The sequence below is a fragment of the Salvelinus sp. IW2-2015 genome, unplaced genomic scaffold (assembly GCF_002910315.2).
Source record: "Salvelinus sp. IW2-2015 unplaced genomic scaffold, ASM291031v2 Un_scaffold4353, whole genome shotgun sequence".
Lineage (NCBI taxonomy): Eukaryota > Metazoa > Chordata > Actinopteri > Salmoniformes > Salmonidae > Salvelinus > Salvelinus sp. IW2-2015.
Window position 1 is genome coordinate 5,670 of NW_019945624.1, and position 19,896 is coordinate 25,565.

General features: G+C 44.0%; 1 protein-coding gene across 1 annotated transcript; it reads left to right on the top strand.

Moving 5' to 3' along the window:
* The first annotated feature begins 1,885 nt into the window (after positions 1–1,885).
* LOC112077169 (protein LRATD1-like) lies at positions 1,886–13,836 on the top strand. The gene is made up of 3 exons (XM_024143744.1): positions 1,886–2,039; positions 2,657–2,828; positions 13,085–13,836. The coding sequence occupies exons 2-3, from the start codon at positions 2,700–2,702 to the stop codon at positions 13,748–13,750; spliced, it is 795 nt and encodes a 264-aa protein (XP_023999512.1). The 5' UTR covers positions 1,886–2,039; positions 2,657–2,699; the 3' UTR covers positions 13,751–13,836.
* Positions 13,837–19,896: the final 6,060 nt, after the last annotated feature.

The following is a 19,896-nucleotide window of genomic DNA, read 5'->3' on the forward strand; positions in this document are numbered from 1 at the left end:
ACAGAGAGAGTTGGAGAGGGGGAGGGAGAAAAGATAGAGGGAGGAGAGAGAAGAGAGAGAGGGAGAGAAGAGAGGGGGAGCGAGAGTTGGAGAGGGAGCAAGAGTTGGGGGAGAGAGAGTAGAGAGTTGAGAGGGGAGAGAGAGAGAGAGAGAGAGAGAGAGAGAGAGAGAGAGAGAGAGAGAGAGAGAGAGAGAGAGAGCGCTGACCACCCCACCTGGAACCACAAAACCTTTCTGTTCTCCCTCTTCACCTCTCTCCCTCCATCCAGCACTCCCTTTTTCTATCTCCCTGGATAAGGGTAAATGTCTGAAGCCTTTTCAATGTCACGCACCATCAAATATCAACCGTGTGTTTGTGTGCTTTTCCGTTTCCTTGGGAAACGCACACACACACAGCTAGAATATATAATATTATTTCAATGTGTTGTTTCACAGATGGACAGGCAGCCTAGGGCAATATTACATTATAATAATATCCATTGTATAACAGCAACTATTCCTACCTAATCTATTTAGTAACTACAATCCCTTGGTGTATGTAATGTATTTTATTGTTTTGTATTGTATTGTATTTTAATGTATTGTAATGTATTGTATTGCAATGTATTGTAATGTATTGTGTTGTAATGTATTGTGTTGTAATGTATTATTTTGTATTGTAATGTAATGTATTGCAATGTATTATTTTATATTGTACAGTGTTGTTTTGCATTGTATTGTAATGTATTGTTTTAAATTGTATTGTAATGTAGCAGGTCATATTTAGTACAGTAAGTCCCTTGGTGTATGATTGTAGCCTATTGTAGCAGCACGTTAGCAAGGTAATATAATATTGTAGAGGTTCGTAAACGGGTCAGAGTCAGGCAGGTACAGAACGGCAGGCAGGCTCAGGGTCAGGGCAGGCAGAATGGTCAGAACCGGGTAAACAAAGGAACAGAACTTGAGAAAGCAGGGAGATGGGAAAACATGCTGGTAAGACCTGACAAGACGAACTGGCAACAGACAAACAGAGAACACAGGTATAAATACACAGGGGATAATGAGGGGAGATGGGAGACACCTGGTGGGGGGTGGAGACCAGCACAAGACAGGTGAAACAGATCAGGATGTGACAGGTACAAACATTATTGGACACAGACAACAACACAAAGGTCAGTCTGGGACAGTAGCAACATGTTAGTAAGGTATAATAATATAGTAGCAGCATGTTAGTAAGGTAATATAATATAGTAGCAGCATGTTAGTAAGGTAATATAATATAGTAGCAGCATGTTAGTAGTAATTATTAATAGTAGGTAGCAGCATGTTAGTAGGTAATAATATATAGTAGCAGCATGTTTAGTAAGTAATAATAATGATAGTAGGCAGCATGTTGTAGGGTAATAATAATATAGTAGCAGCATGTTAGTGAGGTAATATAATATAGTAGCAGCATGTTAGTAGCAGCATGTCAGTAAGGTAATATAATATTTTAGCAGCATGTTTCTTAGCCTCTCTGTCTGGCTTCCTCCTCCCTATTACAACAACAGCAACAATCACACCTCTGTCTGTCTTGTATACTTCATTCCTCCGACAACAATACCAAAGACCGCTACACTCTTTACGCAAAACAAGTATATAGAGCTAAGGGTGAAATCAACGCTCCGTCGCTGTGTAGGGGTCGTTTACCTGAAGTGTGGAGGGCCCTTAGCGAATCCCAATCACCACGCGTTGCTCTGCGCCCACGCTATTGGAGGCTGGCTTGAATGACGTGAGGATTGGCCTTTCTGATTGGCCGAGCGGGGATGGGAAAGTGCCCGTAGACCAATGGGTTGCGTCAAGGGCAGATGTTGCGGCTGAAGGCGGAGTTCTCCGAGGTTACTTAAAGACGCGAGGTTCCCGAAAACACTAGTAAAACACACAGGGCTGCGGGAGTATAACYAGGAAGAAGAGAGAGAGAACGAACGGAGAAATAGAAAAGAGAGGGAGAGGGAGGGAGTAGAGAAGACCGTGGAGCCCGCGGCACTGATGGAACAACAGGATATATAACCGTTCCCTGGGTAACTGCTTCTATTATTCCGGGGGTTTTCCCTTGTGCATTATGGACTCTAAATTAGCCTTTCTTTTTTCCCATGGTGCATCCAAACTGGTCAAGGATAATACATTTGTCGGCATTCTGTCGGCGCACACTTCTCTTCTCCGTGGAAGACTGGAGATTGCACCTCTCTCTCTCTCTCTCTTGTGTTTTTATCTGCCTCTTTTCCTGGTTGCTCTCTCTCTCTCTCCCTCTCTCCAGCGCTGCTATTTTATCATTCAGTCCACCAGAGGGTATGATTAGCTAACGGCATGTGATGAGAACGACGGACTAAATCATTGATTGTTTTCTCGTCTTTCAAGCGAACTGGGCTCAATAACTCGAGTGTGTTGATCATTTACCTCCCTATGTGGCTGTTGACTGTTACACGAATGTACTGGATACTGCTGTGTTTCTGTGTAGCTGATAGCCGACCGGAGTTGTGTACTGGAGCCTATTGTGTGTTTGGTTTTGACTGTTCTTTCCCCACAGTAACATATATGTCCCCTTCTCTCCCCTCTCTCACCTTCCACTCTCCGCTTCCACTCTCCCCTCTCTACCGCTACCTCTCCCCCACTCCCTTTCCATCCCTCCCTACCCCAGACACCGTATTCCATGCCTCTCCTCTGTCGGGGCCTCGTCATTGATGGGCAACCACTTGGACCGTATCACCCATCTCAGCTACAGCGAGCTGCCAACCGGCGATCCGTCCGGACTGGAGAAAGAGGAGCTAAGGGTCGGGGTAGCTTACTTCTTCTCGGACGAAGAGGAAGAGGTGGATATGACTTATTTGTCTGTCATTTAGTGTTGTCTGCCTTGTGTGTATTCCATCGGGGACCACGTTGGAAACAAATTGGCATCGCTTTAACCCTCAAGCTACCAACATATTGTAACACATGAACTACCAACTGGGGTCAATTTGTCCACAATAATAAACTATTGGGGGGGGACGGGGACAATTATAGTAAAATATCTATGTATATCTTATTAATTTACATATTCTGTAAAAAAAAAACTCTATAATTTACATATTAATTTACATATTCTGTAAAACAAAATACATATATAATTTACCATCATTTGATTATAGTATCATTTCGTTAGTAAATAATAATTTTGTAATATTTATGGGGTAAAAACTACTGCCATTTAAAAGGGCATGTACACCAACATTTGAAATGTACTTAATTTTACTGACAAAAAGGCATTCAATTCACTTCAAAAACTGATCCTGAGAGACATTGATCAAAAATATGGCTTAGTTGTCTTGATTTACCCAACAGCCAGCATTTGCATCACTGTTAGTGAAACAACCAGAGTGGTAGGGGTTATGGCAGCACTTTTCACAAAGCACGTCCACATCTTGTAAATCACTTCTAACCAAATGTCCACATCTTGTAAATCACTTCTAACCAAATGTCCACATCTTGTAAATCACTTCTAACCACAATGATCCACATCTTGTAAATCACTTCTAACCAAATGTCCACATCTTGTAAATCACTTCTAACCAAATGTCCACATCTTGTAATCACTTCTAACCAAATGTCCACATCTTTCGCTAAATACACTTTCTAACAAATGTCCACATCTTGTAAATCACTTCTAACCAAATGTCACATCTTTCAAATGACTTCAAACCAAATGTCCACATCTTGTAAGTCACTTCTAACCAAATGTCCACATCTTGTAATCACTTCAAACCAAATGTCCACATCTTTCAAGTCACTTCTAACCAAATGTCCACATCTTTCACAAAGTCACTTCTACACAAATGTCCACATCTTGTAAATCACTTCTAACCAAATGGCCACTTCTTGTAAAATCACTTCTAACCAAATGGCCACATCTTTCAAGTCACTTCAAACAAATGCCACATCTGTAAGTCACTTCAAACCAAATGTCCACATCTTGTAAATCACTTCTAACCAAATGTCCACATCTGTAAATCACTTCAAACCAAATGTTTCACATCTTTCAAGTCACTTCAAACCAAATGTCCACATCTTGTAAATCACTTCTAATCCAAATGTCATCCACATGCTTGTAAATCATTCTAACCAAATTTCACATCTTTCAAGTCACTTCAAACCAAATGTCCACATCTTTCAAGTCACTTCAAACCAAATGATATTCAACCCTAATATCATAACAAGTGTGTAAGTATATATAATATTGGTGGATACTAGTATTTATACCACATTTTCCTTTCTGAGAATACACACAATGCAGCACTATGTGTAGAGGTAGCTGGTTTCTGTACTACAGTTCAGTATTCCTACCAGTGAAAGGCTTGTATGAGCTGTTTGTACTGCAGCTAAGCATATATCTAAGGGATTTACACAGTCACACCTAGCTGTACACAGTCACACCTATCTACACAGTCACACCCAGTTGTACACACGTCACACCCAGCTGTACCACACGTCACATCCCACGTACACAGTCACACCCAGCTGTACACAGTCACACCCAGCTGTACACAGTCACACCAGCTGCTACACAGTCACACCCACTGTACACAGTCACACCCAGCTGTACACAGTCACACCAGCGCTCTCCAGCACGTACACAGTCACACCCCAGCTTACACAGTCACACCCACTGCTACACAGTCACACCCAGCTGTACACAGTCACACCCAGCTGATACACAGTCACACCCAGCGTACACAGTCACACCTATCTACACAGTCACACCTAGATGTACACAGTCACACCTAGATTACACAGTACACCTATCTGTACACAGTCACACCTATCTGTCCATACATGTACACAGTCACACCTAGTACACGTCACCTAGATGTACACAGTCACACCTAGAATGTACACAGTCACACCCAGCTGTACACAGTCACACCAGCTGTACACAGTCACACCTATCTGGACACCAGTCACACCTATCTGTACACAGTCACACCTATCTGTACACAGTCACACCCAGCTGTAACACAACACACCCAGCTGTACACGTCCACCCAGCTGTAACAGTCACACCCAGCTGTACACAGATCACACCCAGCTGTACACGATCACACCCAGCTGTACACAGTCACACCAGCTACACAGTCACACCATATGTACACAGTCACACCTAGATGTACACAGTCACACCTATGATGTCACACAATGTCACACTATGCTGTACACAGTCACACCTATCTGTACACAGTCACACCTAGATGTACACAGTCACCCCCCCCCCCCCAACCTAGATGTACACAGTCACACCATAGAAATTATGTACACAGCACACCAGTTACACAGTCACACCCAGCTGTACACAGTCACACCCTAGCTGTACCACAAAAGTACACCTATCTGTACCACAGCACACCTACTGTACACAGTCACACCTATCTGTGTACACAGTCACACCCAGCTTACACAGTCACGCTATCTGTACACAGTCACCACCCCTAGCTGTACACAGTCACAGCTATCTGTACACAGTACACACTCCCCCCCAGCTGTACACAGTCACACCCAGCTACTACACTCACACCCAGCTTACACAGTCACGAATACACAGTCACACCCAGACTGTACACAGTCACACCCAGCCTGTACACAGTCACAGCTATCTGTACACAGTCACACCCATTGTACACAGTCACACCTAGATGTACACAGTCACACCCTATCTGTACACAGTCACACCCAGCTGTACACAGTCACAGCTATCTGTACACAGTCACCACTAGCTGTACACAGTCACAGCTATCTGTACACAGTCACACCCAGCTGTACACAGTCACACCAGCTGTACACAGTCACACCCACTGCTACACAGTCACACCCAGCTGTACACAGTCACACCCAGCTGTACACAGTCACACCCAGTATGTACACAGTCACACCCAGCTGTACACAGTCACAGCTATCTGTACAAGAACTACACAGTCACACCAGCTGACACGTCACAGCTACTGTACACAGTCACCCAGCTGTACACAGTCACACCTACTGTACACAGTCACACCCAGCCTGTTACACAGTCACACCCAGCGTACACAGTCACACCCAGCTGTACACAGTCACACCCATGCTGTACACAGTCACACCCACCTGTACACAGTCACACCACAGCCTGTACACAGTCACACCCAGTGTACACATACAGCCTATCTGACACAGTCACAGCATTATACTCGTACACAGTCACCACCCAGCTGTACACAGGCACACCCAGCTGTACACAGTCACACCCAGCTTACACGTCACACCCAGCTGTACACATCACACATCTGTACACAGTCACACCTACTGTACACAGTCACACCTATGTACACAGTCACAGCTATCGTACACAGTCACACCTAGATGTACACAGCACACTATCTTACACAGCCACACCTAGCTGTACACAGTCACAGCTATCTGTACACAGTCACAGCTATGTACACTCACACCATATGTAACACCACACTATTACCACACCCAGTCACAGCTATCTGTACACAGTCACACCTATCTGAACAAGTCACACCTAATGTACACAGCCACACCTATCTGTACACAGTCACACCTATCTGTACACAGTCACACCATAGATGCTACACAGTCACAGCTATCTGGACACAGTCACACCTATTCTTACACAGTCACACTATCTGTACACAGCCACACCATCTGTACACACATGTACACAGCCTATCTGTACACAGTCACAGCCCTACTGTACACAGTCACAGCTATCTGTACACAGTCACACCTATCTTACACAGTCACACCTAGCTGTACACAGTCCACACCTACTGTACACAGTCACACCTAGCTACCAGTCCACACCTATTCTACACAGTCACACCTATCTGTACACAGTCACACTATCTACACTAGTCAATATGCTACACAGTCACACCTATGCTGTACACTAGTCACGCCCTAGCCTGTACACAGTCACACCTATCTGTACACAGTCACACCTAGCTGTACACAGTCACACCTAGTTATAACCATGGCCGCGTACATAAGTTATCTATGTATGACAATTTGAGCTCCCGAGTGGCTCAGCGGTCTAAGGCACTGCATCTCAGTGCTAGAGGCGTCACTACGGACCCCTGGTTCGATCCCGGGCTGTATCACGATCGGGAATCCCATAGGGCGGCGGCACAGTTGACCCAGCGTCGTCCGGGTTAAGGGGAGGGTTTGGCCGGGGTAGGCTGTCATTGTAAATAAGAATTTGTTCTTAACTGACTTGCCAAGTAAAATATATATATATATATATAAAYGGTCAAATAAAATAAAGGTGTTCAATCTCTCGAGATGACCTGTCTATCTTGTCAAAATCCCTGATACTCCACCCTCTGAGGATATTACGTCTCTAGAAAAACCTGGATTCAAATACTTGATTAGATTTGGCCTAGACMAACTACTTTTCAGAGAATACACACCAAGTAATCAAATGAAAATGTATTGGTCACGTACACATATTTTACAGATGTTTTTTGCGGGTGTAGAGAAATGCTTGTGTTCCTATCTCCAACAGTGCAGTAGTAGCTAACAATTCACAACAATACACACACATCTAAACGTAAAATAATAGAATTAAGACGTTTAGAAATATGAGAACGAGCAATGTCAGAGTCCGGAATATAGCTTTCACCTGGTCAGTCTATGATCCCGTATTGATGTCACTTGTTAAATCCACTTTAAATCAGTGTAGATGAAGGGGAGGAGACAGGTTAAAGAAGGATTTTAAAAAATATATTTTTTTTTTTTTGTGTACTTTTGAACCCCTTTTTCTCCCCAATTTCGTGATATCCAGTTGGTAGTTACAGTCTTGTCCCATCGCTGCAACTTCCCTACGGACTCGGGAGAGGAGAAGGTCGAGAGCAATGCTTCCTCCGAAACACGACCCTGCCAAGCCGGTGGACCTGGAATCTACTACCAACGACACACTTCTCACTTAACCCGGAAGCCAGCCGCACCGACGTGTCGGAGGAAACACCGTCCAGCTTGCAGGCGTCCCCAGCAAGGAGTCGCTAGAGCGCGATGGGACGAGGAAAACCCGGCCAGGCCAAACCCTCCCCTAACCGAGACGACGCTGGGCCAATTGTGCGCCGCCTCATGGGTCTTCCGGTCACGGCCGGCTGTGACACAGCCCGGGATCGAACCTTGGTCTGTAATGACGCCTTAGACCTCAGAGCCACTCGGGAGGCCCTAAAGAAGGATTATTAAGCCTGGAGACAACTGAGACATGGATTGTGTCGTTCAGAGGGTGAATGGGCTAGACAAAATATTTAAGAGCCTTTGAACGGGGTATGGTAGTAGGTGCCAGGCGCACCGGTTTGAGTGTGTCAAGAACTGCAACGCTGCTGGGTTTTTCAAACTCAACAGTTTTCCTGTGTGTATCAAGAATGGTCCACCACCCAAAGGACATCCAGCCAACTTGACACAACTGTGGGAAGCATTGGAGTCAACATGGACCAGCATCCCTGTGGAACGCTTTCCACACCTTGTAGGGTCCATGACCTGACGAATTGAGGCTGTTCTGAGGGCAAAAGAGGTTGCAACTCAATATTAGGAAGGTGTTCCTAATGTTTTGTACATAATGGTGTGTATAAACAGTAGTTATATAGGATGGTGTGTATAGACAGTAGTTATATAGGATGGTGTGTATAGACAGTATAGACAGTAGTTATATAGGATGGTGTGTATAGACAGTAGTTATATAGCATGGTGTGTATAGACAGTAGTTATATAGGATGGTGTGTATAGACAGTAGTTATATAMGATGGTGTGTATAGACAGTAGTTATATAGGATGGTGTGTATAGACAGTAGTTATCTCGTTGAATCAACGTTTAGGGTGAGATTTTCACAGATTCCTTTCTTTGCAATTTGAACGAGTGGAAATACAAAACCGATCGTGCTTCTGCTATATGGACCTTTTTAGGATATGAAAAATGATTTTATCTAACAAAACGACACTTCATGTTATCTCTGGGACCCTTTGGATGATAAATCAGAGCAAGATTTCAGAATGAAACACTAAAAAATACAAAACAACAAATGTGAAAAACCGAAACAGTTCTGTCTGGTGCAGACACACGAAGACTGAAGACAACCACCCACAAAACAGGCTACCTAAATATGGTTCCCAATCAGAGACAATGACACCTGCCTCTGATTGAAAACCATATCAGGCCAAACATAGAAACGGGAAAACTAGAAACACAACATATAATGCCCACTCAGCTCACGTCCTGACCAACACTAAAACAAAGAAAACACAAAAGAACTATGGTCAGAACGTGACAATGTAAGTACACATTTCACCTTCAGAGGTGAATTTATCAAACCTATCACGGTGAAAAAAGTGTTTTGTTGTTAGGAGCTCTCCTCAAACAATAGCATGGCATTTTTTTCTCTCGCAGGAATAGCTACTGTAAATTGGACAGAGCCGTTATATTAACAACAATTTAAGCTTTCAGACGATATAAGACACTTATATGTACCGACATTTGTTGTTTCTCTAAAATCTGCGATCGWGACATAACGCTCTGCATGATTTACAACTGTCCCGTTGACAGGACGCCTATCCCCACTGGAATTGTGCATGACACAAGTCATTTTTCCAACAATTGTTTACAGACAGATTATTTAACTTAGAATTATCTGAATCACAATTCCAGTGGGTCAGAAGTTCACATACACTAAGTTGACTGTGCATTTAAACAGCTTGGAAAATTCCAGAAAATAATGTCATGGCTTTAGAAGCATCTATAGGCAAATTACATAATTTGAGTCAATTGAGTGTACCTGTGTGTATTTCAAGCCTACCTTCAAACTCAGTGTCTCTTTGTGTTGACATCATGGGAAAATCAAAGATATCAGCCAAGACCTCAGGAAAAAAAATTGTAGACCTCCACAAGTCTTTCCAAATGCAATTTCCAAATGCCTGAAGGTACCATGTTCATCTGTACAAGCAATAGTACACAAGTATAAACACCATGGACCATGTAGCTGTCATACCGCTCAGGAAGGAGATGCCTTCTGTCTCCTAGAGATGAACGTACTTTGGTGCGAAAAGTGCAAATTAATCCCAGAACAACAGCAAAGACCTTGTGAAGATGCTGGAGGAAACAGGTACAAAAGTATCTATATCCACAGTAAATCGAGTCCTATATCCACAATCAGCAAGGAAGAAGCCACTGCTCCAAAACTGCCATAAAAAAAGGCAGACTACGGTTTGCACATGGGACAAAGATCATACTTTTGGAGAAATGTCCTCTGTCTTGATGAAACAAAAATATAACTTCAAGCCGAAGACACCATCCCAACCGTGAAGCACGGGGGTGGCAGCATCATGTTGGGTGGTGCTTTGCTGCAGGAGAGGCGTGCATTCACAAAATAGATGCATCATGAGGGAGAACATTATGTGGATATACTGAAGCAACATCTCAAGACATCAGTCAGGAAGTTAAAGCTTGGTCGCAAATGGGTCTTCCAAATGGACAATGACCCCAAGCATACTCCAAAGTTGTGCAAAATAGCTTAAGGACAACAAAGTCAAGATATTGGAGTGGCCATCACAAAGCCCTGACCTCAATCCTATAGAAAATGTGTGGGCAGAACTGAAAAAGTGTGTACGAGCAGAGGAGCCTACAAACCTGACTCAGTTACACCAGCTCTGTCAGAAGGAATGGGCCAAAATTCTGGGAATGTGGTGAAAGAAATTAAAGCTGAAATAAATAATTCTCTCTACATATTTCTGACATTTCACATTCTTAAAATAAAGTGGTGATCCTAACTGACCTAAGACAGGGAATTTTTACTAGGATTAAATGTCAGGAATTGTGAAAAACTGAGTTTAAATGTATGTGTAAATGTAAACTTCCGACTTCAACTGTACATGTGAAAGCACGTACAGTTGAAGTCGGAAGTTTACATACACCTTAGCCAACTACGTGTTTAAGTCTCCATATATCCACTAGTTCTAATATATCCCTGATATTCATACATGAGGGGGATAGTTTGTAATGTGATTTCCTTTACTGTCCATTGAGGTACTTAAAACCATATTATAATCTCCCACCATAATCATTTAGTTATGTATTGCCTCATAGCTCGATAAATTCAGTAAACTCAGTATTATTTATTTATTACATTAATTGTTCAGAACCTTTCTTGCGTTATTACTTACAGCCAAAAATAAGTTTTGGAAATTAGGTCGATGGTCGCTCACCAACATTTTGACCAGAAATTCAACTTTCCTGAAATGGATCCTTTGTTCGTACCCCCCAAGGCATTTCCACTCATCCCAGGGGCTGTTCCAAGACGCCGCCGACGGAGAAGAGGTATTCGGAGTGGACTTCTAGTCTGACTCAGCAGGCGTGCACACCATCCACCACTTCCGACTATATTACTCGCTAATGTTCAGTCCCTGGACAATAAAGTAGACGAGCTCAGGGCGAGGATCTCCTTCCAGAGAGACATCAGGGACTGTAACATACTCTGTCTCACAGAATCATGGCTCTCTCCGGATGTACTGTCCCTGTCCATGTAGCCAGCGGGGTTCTCCGTATTAACATCATAATARGTAACTCTCCGGGAAAATGAAAGGTGGAGGGGTTTGTTTCATTATGAACTAGTCATGGTGTGATTGTGACGTACAGGAACCAAGTCCGATCTGGAATACCTCACCATCAAAATGTCGACCGCATTCTCTTCGGTCATCGTCACGGCTGTGTACATTTCTCCTCTACACCAATACAACTCTGTGTGTATCTGAGTACTGTATTGCAGTTCTATCAAGTATTTAAACCAGTGGAGGACCATCTTGACCATTGGCAGATTTTTATATGCACATAAAATAAGGTAATTTTGGTTTTGTACACAGTCATACGATCTCATGAGAGGACATGGGGAGCTGTATTTCTACAGATGATCTGTCACCTGGTCTAAATCACTGATACAGTACATGTTCCCCTGGATAACTTGTTATTACGTCTCCAGAGAAACCGAGATTCAAATAAAAGGTCCTACCTATCAAATTACTAAAGGCATAATGAGGTGTTTTTAGCTGGGGTCAAAATGACCCCAAATTACTTACATTTGTTTTTTTTAAAGTGCATATTGATATAGAAAGTCTAAACAATGATTTGTTTGAATAATTGAATAAACTACGTTTAGCCCATGATAAAACATCATCAACATAAAACTCTGTGGTCAAAATGACCCCAGTTCGTAGCTTGAGGGGTTTTGTAACCCTGGGCTTGTAGGCCTACTCAAATCAAATCAAATTGCATTTGTCACATACACATGGTTAGCAGATGTTAATGCGAGTGTAGCGAAATGCTTGTGCTTCTAGTTCCGACAATGCAGTAATAACCAACGAGTAATCTAACCTAACTCAATACTCAGGCTACCATTATGTCAGATCATGAAATGCACGTTTAAATATATTTTTACCTGGCCAAATTATTAGATGGCCTGTATAAAAAAAAAAGTGCCTTTTTTTTCACGCACTGAAAAAATCAGCACGGACCAGATTGACGAGATCTTCCCACGATGTTTCTGCAGTGAGGACTCACCGTCTTGGGAGAATCATGTGTAATTTATCTGCAGAAACATGTTGTTTTGAGGGATTTACCGTTTGAGAGAATCATGTGTAATTTATCTGCAGAAACGTGTTGTTTTGAGGGATTTACCGTTTTAGAGAATCATGTGTAATTTATCTGCAGAAACACGTTGTTTTGAGGGGTTTACCGTTTTAGAGAATCATGTGTAATTTATCTGCAGAAACGTTGTTTTGAGCTAAAAAGAGAGAGAAAAGAAGCAGTATAACAGTCAGCCAATCAGGGAGCCAAATGAACGGCTCTTTCACCGATGTGATTCGGTTCCCGGCGTTTTACCAAAAATATTTTAAAAAGAGCTGTTCATTCGCGAACGACCCGACACTAATGAATTTGCCTGCTCTGTGGGGTTTTAGGTTGGATATCTCAAAAAAAATAAAAAAAATAAAAAATAATTGATTGATTTGATTGAAAATCCATTTGATTGATTGATTGATTTGATTCCAGGTGGACGACGGAGGAGGAGGAGGAGGCGGTTACCCGTGCGCCAGCCAGGAGAGCCCCGGCGCGGTCAGCGAGCTGGAGTACTCCGCCTTCTGCTCCCAGGAATGCATCTTCTCCAAGCTCCGCGAAAACCAGGACTTGAACGTGTACTCTGCCAAAACTTTGCTCTCCATGTGCAAGCCAGGGGACCTTGTGGAGCTAGTATCCACGTCACAGGCACCTCACTGGGCTGTGTACGAGCTCAACGACCAGGTGATACACCTGCATAAGGGGGAGATACGGAAGGACAGCCTGACTGAGATAGGACAGGGCCGGCATGGACGGATAGTGAACAGCCGTTACCGGTTCCGACCGCTGCCCGCCAACCTGGTTGTACAGAACGCCACCGGGCACCTCGGCCTGAACAGCGGGGAGATCTGCTGGACCAACTCAGAGAGCTTCGCCGCTTGGTGCCGCTTCGGGAAGCGGGAGTTTAAGAAGGGAGGCGAGGCGCACTCTGCGGACCAGCGGTACTTTCTCAAAGTCCACTTTGGCGCCGGGACTCGGAGTGGACACGCACACACGCTGGTGTTCCGGAGCCTCGAAGACATGATCTGGGAGCGCAGGCGTGTGGACGCCAGCGGAATTCTGAAGGAGTTGTCTTTAGGGGTCAACGGTGGGAAGGAGTGATTTGATTTTGGAATTATAATTAAAATGATAGCCTAAACCTCTCCTCTTTACAAACACACGCACACACACACACACACACACACACACACACAACACACACACACACACACACACACACACACACACACACACACACACACACACACACACACACACACACACACACACACACACAACACACACAGCAAGAGAGAGAGAGATAAAGAGAGGAAGGACTTGTTGTGTATGGAGGCTGTCTGCAGCAGACTGGGGACAGCTGCTCTGTGACTCTGTTAACACTGTAGGAGACAGATGTGATCATCCTGCCAAAAGAAGGAAATACCATTTTCATGTAGACATTGACAACTGCTCTTGCTTGTTAGAGTGGTTCCTCTCACCTCTGATAAGTCACCCTGTACCTTAAAAGCCACATAGCACACGACTCCACTCACTCGTTTTTTTTAAGGGTAACGGAATTCTCTGCGCTCTCTCTGTCTCTGTCTCTCTCTCTCTCTCTAGTCTCTCTGTCTCTCTCCTCTCTCTCTCTAGTCTCTTTCTTTCTCTCTCTCTCTCTCTCTAGTCTCTTTCTCTCTCTCTCTCTCTAGTCTCTCTCTGTTCTCTTCTCTCTCTCTTCCTCTCTCTCTCTGTCTCTCTCTCTGTCTCTCTCTCTCTCTCTTTGTCTCTCTCTCTGTCCCTCTCTTTCTGCATAGGGCGCATGCTGCTGCGGCAGACTACGGAGAAAGAGAGAAAGAAAGCGGGACTGAGAAGGAGAGATGTTTTTTGGATTGCTCCGGGGAGTCTGGGTTTTATTTTTTTACGCTTTAACATTACCTAAGAAACCTGGGACTGAATGAACACACAGATACACCATTCATGTTGTAGCAGACAGACAGAACGGACGGACGGAGAGAAGGACAGACAGACAGACAGACAGACAGACAGACAGACAGACAGACAGACAGACAGACAGACAGACAGACAGACAGACACGACAGACAGACAGACAGACAGACAGACAGACAACCAGATAGACGGACGGAGAGAAGGTAAGCAGACAACCAGATGGATAGACAGCCAGACAGACGGACGGAGAGAAGGACAGATAGACAGCCAGATGGACAGACGGACAGACGACGGACGGAGAAGGACAGGACAGACAGACGGACGGAGAGAAGGACAGACAGACAGACAACCAGATGATAGACAGCCCGGACGGACGGACAGACAGACACCCGTTGGCATTCTGGCAGCCTGGTTGAAGCCACCTCCCATCTCATGGTTGTTTTGGTTGGAAAGCTATATTCATACATTGATTTGGTTGGATTTTGAGCCCCATAAATTTTTGTATTTGGATTGTGATTAGTCCCTGGTTTGATTTTCTGTTCTATATAAACAGGAGTCTGCAATATGAACAAACGCTTTCTGGTCTGAAAGATCATTGTGTGAGATAACGCTCGTGTTGTTGTTTCTCTTCTGTCTCTCTCTCTCTCCGTCTCTCTCTCCGTCGCCTCTCTCTCCTCCCGTCTCTCTCTCTGTCTGCCTCTCTCTCTCTCCCGTCTCTCTCTCTGTCTGCCTCTCTCTCTCTCCCCGTCTCTCTCTCTGTCTGCCCTCTCTCTCTTCCCGCTCTCTCTCTCTGTCTGCCCTCTCTCTCTCTCCCTGTCTCTCTCTCTGTCGCCTCTCCTCTCTCTCCCTGATCTCCTCTGTCTGTCTGCCGCTCTCTCCTCTCCCTGTCTCTCTCTCTGTCTGCCTCTCTCTCTCTCCCCGTCTCTCTCTCTGTCTGCCTCTCAATTCAATTCAAATTCAAAGGGCTTTTATTGGCATGGAAAACATGTGTTAAATTGCCAAAGCAACGTGAGGTAGATAATATACAAAAGTGAAATAAACAATAAAAATTAACAGTAAACATTAACACATACAGAAGTCAAAACAATAAAGACATGACAAATGTCATATTAATATAATTATACAGTGTTGCAACAATGTACAAATGGTTAAGCACACAAGTTAAAATAAATAAACATAAATATGGTTGTATTTACAATGGTGTTTGTTCTTCACTGGTTGCCCTTTTCTTGTGGCAACAGGTCACAAATCTTGCTGCTGTGATGGCACACTGTGGAATTTAACCCAGTAGATATGGAGTTTATCAAAAAAATTGATTTGTTTTCGAATTCTTTGTGGATCCTGTGTAATCTGAGGGAAAATATGTCTCTCTAATATGGTCCTACATTGGGCAGGAGGTTGAGGAAGTGCAGCTCAGTTTCCACCTCATTTTGTGGGCAGTGAGCACATAGCCTGTCTTCTCTGAGAGCCATGTCTGCCTACGGCGGCCTTTCTCAACTAGCAAGGCTATGCCTCACTGAGTCTGTACATAGTCAAAGCTTTTCCTTAAGTTTGGGTCAGTCCACAGTGGTCAGTGTATTCTGCCACTGTAATACTCTCTGTTTAGGGCCAAATAGCATTCTAAGTTTGCTCTGTTTTTTTGTTAATTCTTTCCAATGTCAAGTAATTATATTCTTTGTTTTCTCATGATTTGGTTGGGTCTAATTGTGCTGTTGTCCTGGGGCTCTGTGGGTGTGTTTGTGTTTGTGAACAGAGCCCTAGGACCAGCTTGCTTAGGGGACTCTCTCCAGGTTCATCTCTCTGTAGGTGATGGCTTTGTTATGGAAGGTTTGGGAATCGCTTCCTTTTAGTGTGTTGTAGAATTTAACGGCTCTTTTCTGGATTTTGATAATTAGTGGGTATCAGCCTAATTCTGCTCTGCATGCATTATTTGGTGTTCTACGTTGTACACGGAGGATATTTTTGCAGAATTCTGCATGCAGAGTCTCAATTTGGTGTTTGTCCCATTTTGTTGAAAATCTTGGTTGGTGAGCGGACCCCAGACCTCACAACCATTAAAGGGCAATGGCGGCTCTATGACTGATTCAAGTTTTTTAGCCAGATCCTAATTGGTATGTTGAAATTTATGTTCCTTTTGATGGCATAGAATGCCCTCTCTGCCTTGGTCCTCTCAGATCGTACACAGCTCCTGTCGTGAAGCCTACCTTGTGGTGAACTGATGTTTAGGCCGAGGTATTGTATATTTTTTGTGTGCTCTAGGGCAACGGTGTCTAGATGGAATTTGTGGTACCTGGCGACTGGACCTTTTTGGAACACCATTATTTTGGTCATTACTGAGATTTACTGCAGGGCCAGGGTCTGACAGAATCTGTGCAGAAGATCTAGGTGCTGCTGTAGGCCCTCCTTGGTTGGTGACAGAGCACCAGATCATCAGCAAACAGTAGACATTTGACTTCGGATTCTAGTAGGGTGAGACCTGGGTCGCTGCAGACTGTTCTAGTGCCCCGCCCAATTCGTTGATATATATGTTGAAGAGGTGGGCTTAAGCTACATCCCCGTCTCCACCCCACGACCCTGTGTGAAGAAATGTGTGTGTTTTTTGCCCAATATTAACCGCACACGTGTTTGTTATGTGTACATTGGATTTTATGATGTCGTATTTTACCCCAACACCACTTCTGCCAGCAATTTGTATAGCAGACCCTCATGCCAAATTGAGTCGAAGGCTTTTTTGAAATCAACAAGCATGAGAAACTTTGCCTTTGTTTTGGTTTGTTTGTGTCAATTAAGGGTGTGTAGGGTGAATCATGGTCTGTTGTACGTGTAATTTGGTAAAAAAGCCAATTTGACATTGTCAGTACATTGTTTTTCATTGAGGAAATGTACGAGTCTGCTGTAATGATAATGCAGAGTATTTTCCCAAGTTTACTGTTGACCGGCATATTCCACGGTAGTTATTGGGTTCAAATTTGTCTCCATCCACTTTTGTGGATTGGGTGATCAGTCCTTGGTTCCAAATATTGGGGAAGTGCCAGAGCTAAGGACGATGTTTAAGAAGTTTTAATATAGCCAATTGGAATTTGTTGTCTGTATATTTAGATCAATTTCATTAAGGATACCATCAACACCACAGGCCTTTTTGGTTGGAGGGTTTTTTATTTGTCCTGCTAACTCATCAAGTAAATTGGAGAATCCCAGTGGGTTCTGGTAGTCTTTAATGGTTGATTCTAGGATTTGTAATTTGATCTATGTATATGTTTTTGCTCTTTATTCTTTGTGTATAGAGCCAAAAAGATTGCGACGAAGTGGTTTTACCCATACATCTCCATTTTGGATAGCATAATTCTCGTGTTTGTTGTTTGTTTAGTGTTTTCCAATTTTCCCAGAATTGGTTAGAGTCTATGGATCTTCAATTACATTGAGCCTGATTTTCTGACGTGCTGTTCTTCTTTTTCCGTAGTGTATTCTGTGTATTGTGTTTAGTGATTCACCACTAGTGAAGGCGTAGAGACTCAGGTTATTCCGGTTCTCTATGTTTTTTGGTTGGACAGGTTTCTCAATTATTTCTTTAGATTTTGCATTCTATTATCAACACATTTGTCATTGTTTTGTTCATTTTCCTTCGGTTTTCTAATTTGAGATTTTTAGATTTGATAGGGAAGCTGAGAGGTCAAATATACTGTTAAGATTTTCTCTGCCAAGTTTACACCTTCACTATTTGCAAGTGGAAACGTTTTAACCCCAGGAAGTTGTCTAAAAGGGATTGAATTGCTGTTGCCTAATTGTTTTTGGTAGGTTTCCAAACTGCGTTCCTTCCATCTATATAGCATATTTCTTAATGTTACTCAGTTCCTTTGGCTTTGATGCCCTCTTGATTGAGTATTGCTCTGTTCAAGTAGACTGTGATTTTTGCTGTGGTCTGATAGGTGGTGTCAAGTGGGCTGACTGTGAAACCTCTGAGAGACTCTGGGGTTGAGGTCAGTGATAAAGTAGTCTAACAGGCTACTCCCAAGAGATGAGCTATAGGTGTAACTACCATAGGAGTCCCCTCAAGCCTACATTGGACATTACAATTACCCAGCGTGCGATCAAGAGCTGATGCAGGAGGTTGACCCGTTTTTTGTTGTGTTATGTTGTCATACGTTCGTGCCTTAGGTGGGCATAATGGGGAGGGAATCTGATCACCTCCAGGTAGGTTGTTTGTCCCCCTGTGTCTGAGAGGTGGCAGGTTCCTGTCCGTTCTGGCATTTAAGGTCTCGCACGGACTAATCACATGTCCCTTCCCTGATTTCACACTGGTAGTTTGGTGGATGGGACGTACCAAGCTCTCTGTCCACCTAGAGGGCAATCCAGTGGTTCCGTCTCCCTCGTATACCATGTTTCTTCTGCAGTTTCCTTGCAGAAGGATGACAATGTCCCTGCCATTACCGTTTCTTTGGTGAAGTCGGTTCCTGTCTTATAGCCCAAAGGCAGATGACCTCAGACCTTTGGATATTCCAGGATGAGATAGTGAAGCTTTTTGTTCCATATAGTGTCCAATGTTGTTGTCGGGGTTTATGGCACTCAGGCCAGTAAAGTGTGAGCAGAGGCCTGCTGAGCATCTGGTACATGCCGTTGGCTTGGGCGAGTGTAAGAGTGGGGGTTGGACCTGTTTGCCCGCTCACTACCTGGGCGTATGATTGTGACTTCCATGTTGATGCCTCTTTTGCGGGGGTGGGGTGGCATGGGTGGGCAGAAGTGGCATGGGTCTGATCTGAGAGGGGCCTAAATTGGTGTGGGATGGTTGATGTGGGGGGGTGTGTAGGTCTAGGGGGGGTCCTGGAGGTCTTGGAGGGTGTCTCCTGCGGTCTGGGTGGGGTGTCTATTGATCTGTTGCTCCTGTGTGAAGTGTTGGGGCTTCGTTTGAGAGCGATGTCCTTTAGAGTCCGGGCAAAGGTGGGCACTGCTGCCTTGTAGAGGTGGACCTGGTCATAGAGGGCTGTTCAAGTCCAGGGTGGAGTGGTGGGCCAGAAAAAACATTTGGTTTTGAGGCACAGTCACGGAAATGCTTGCGTTTACCCGCTTATTGTAGCGGGTGGAAGTCTTTTTCGTGGTAGCAGGGTGGAGATAACCACTTGTGCGTTGGGGAAAGTAGAAGAAGCTTTTTCAATCACTTCCTTCAGTGCTGTGGCCACCCTTCTCCTTGCGTGCTCTCAGGTCGTTTGTGCCTGTGTGTATTATTATGTGGCTAGGTGAGCCAGTTTGTCCCTCAGACAGAGGTCTTTAGGCGCGGCTGGGTGTTTGGACACCACGAGTTAGACACACTGTGTTGGGAAAAAGGTTTT

Bases quoted from the DNA above. Each gene is read 5' to 3' on its own strand.
- LOC112077169 (XM_024143744.1), top strand. From the start codon at position 2,700: ATGGGCAACCACTTGGACCGTATCACCCATCTCAGCTACAGCGAGCTG. The intron at 2,829-13,084 runs GTGGATATGACT...ATTTGATTCCAG, and splicing joins TCTCGGACGAAGAGGAAGAG to GTGGACGACGGAGGAGGAGG.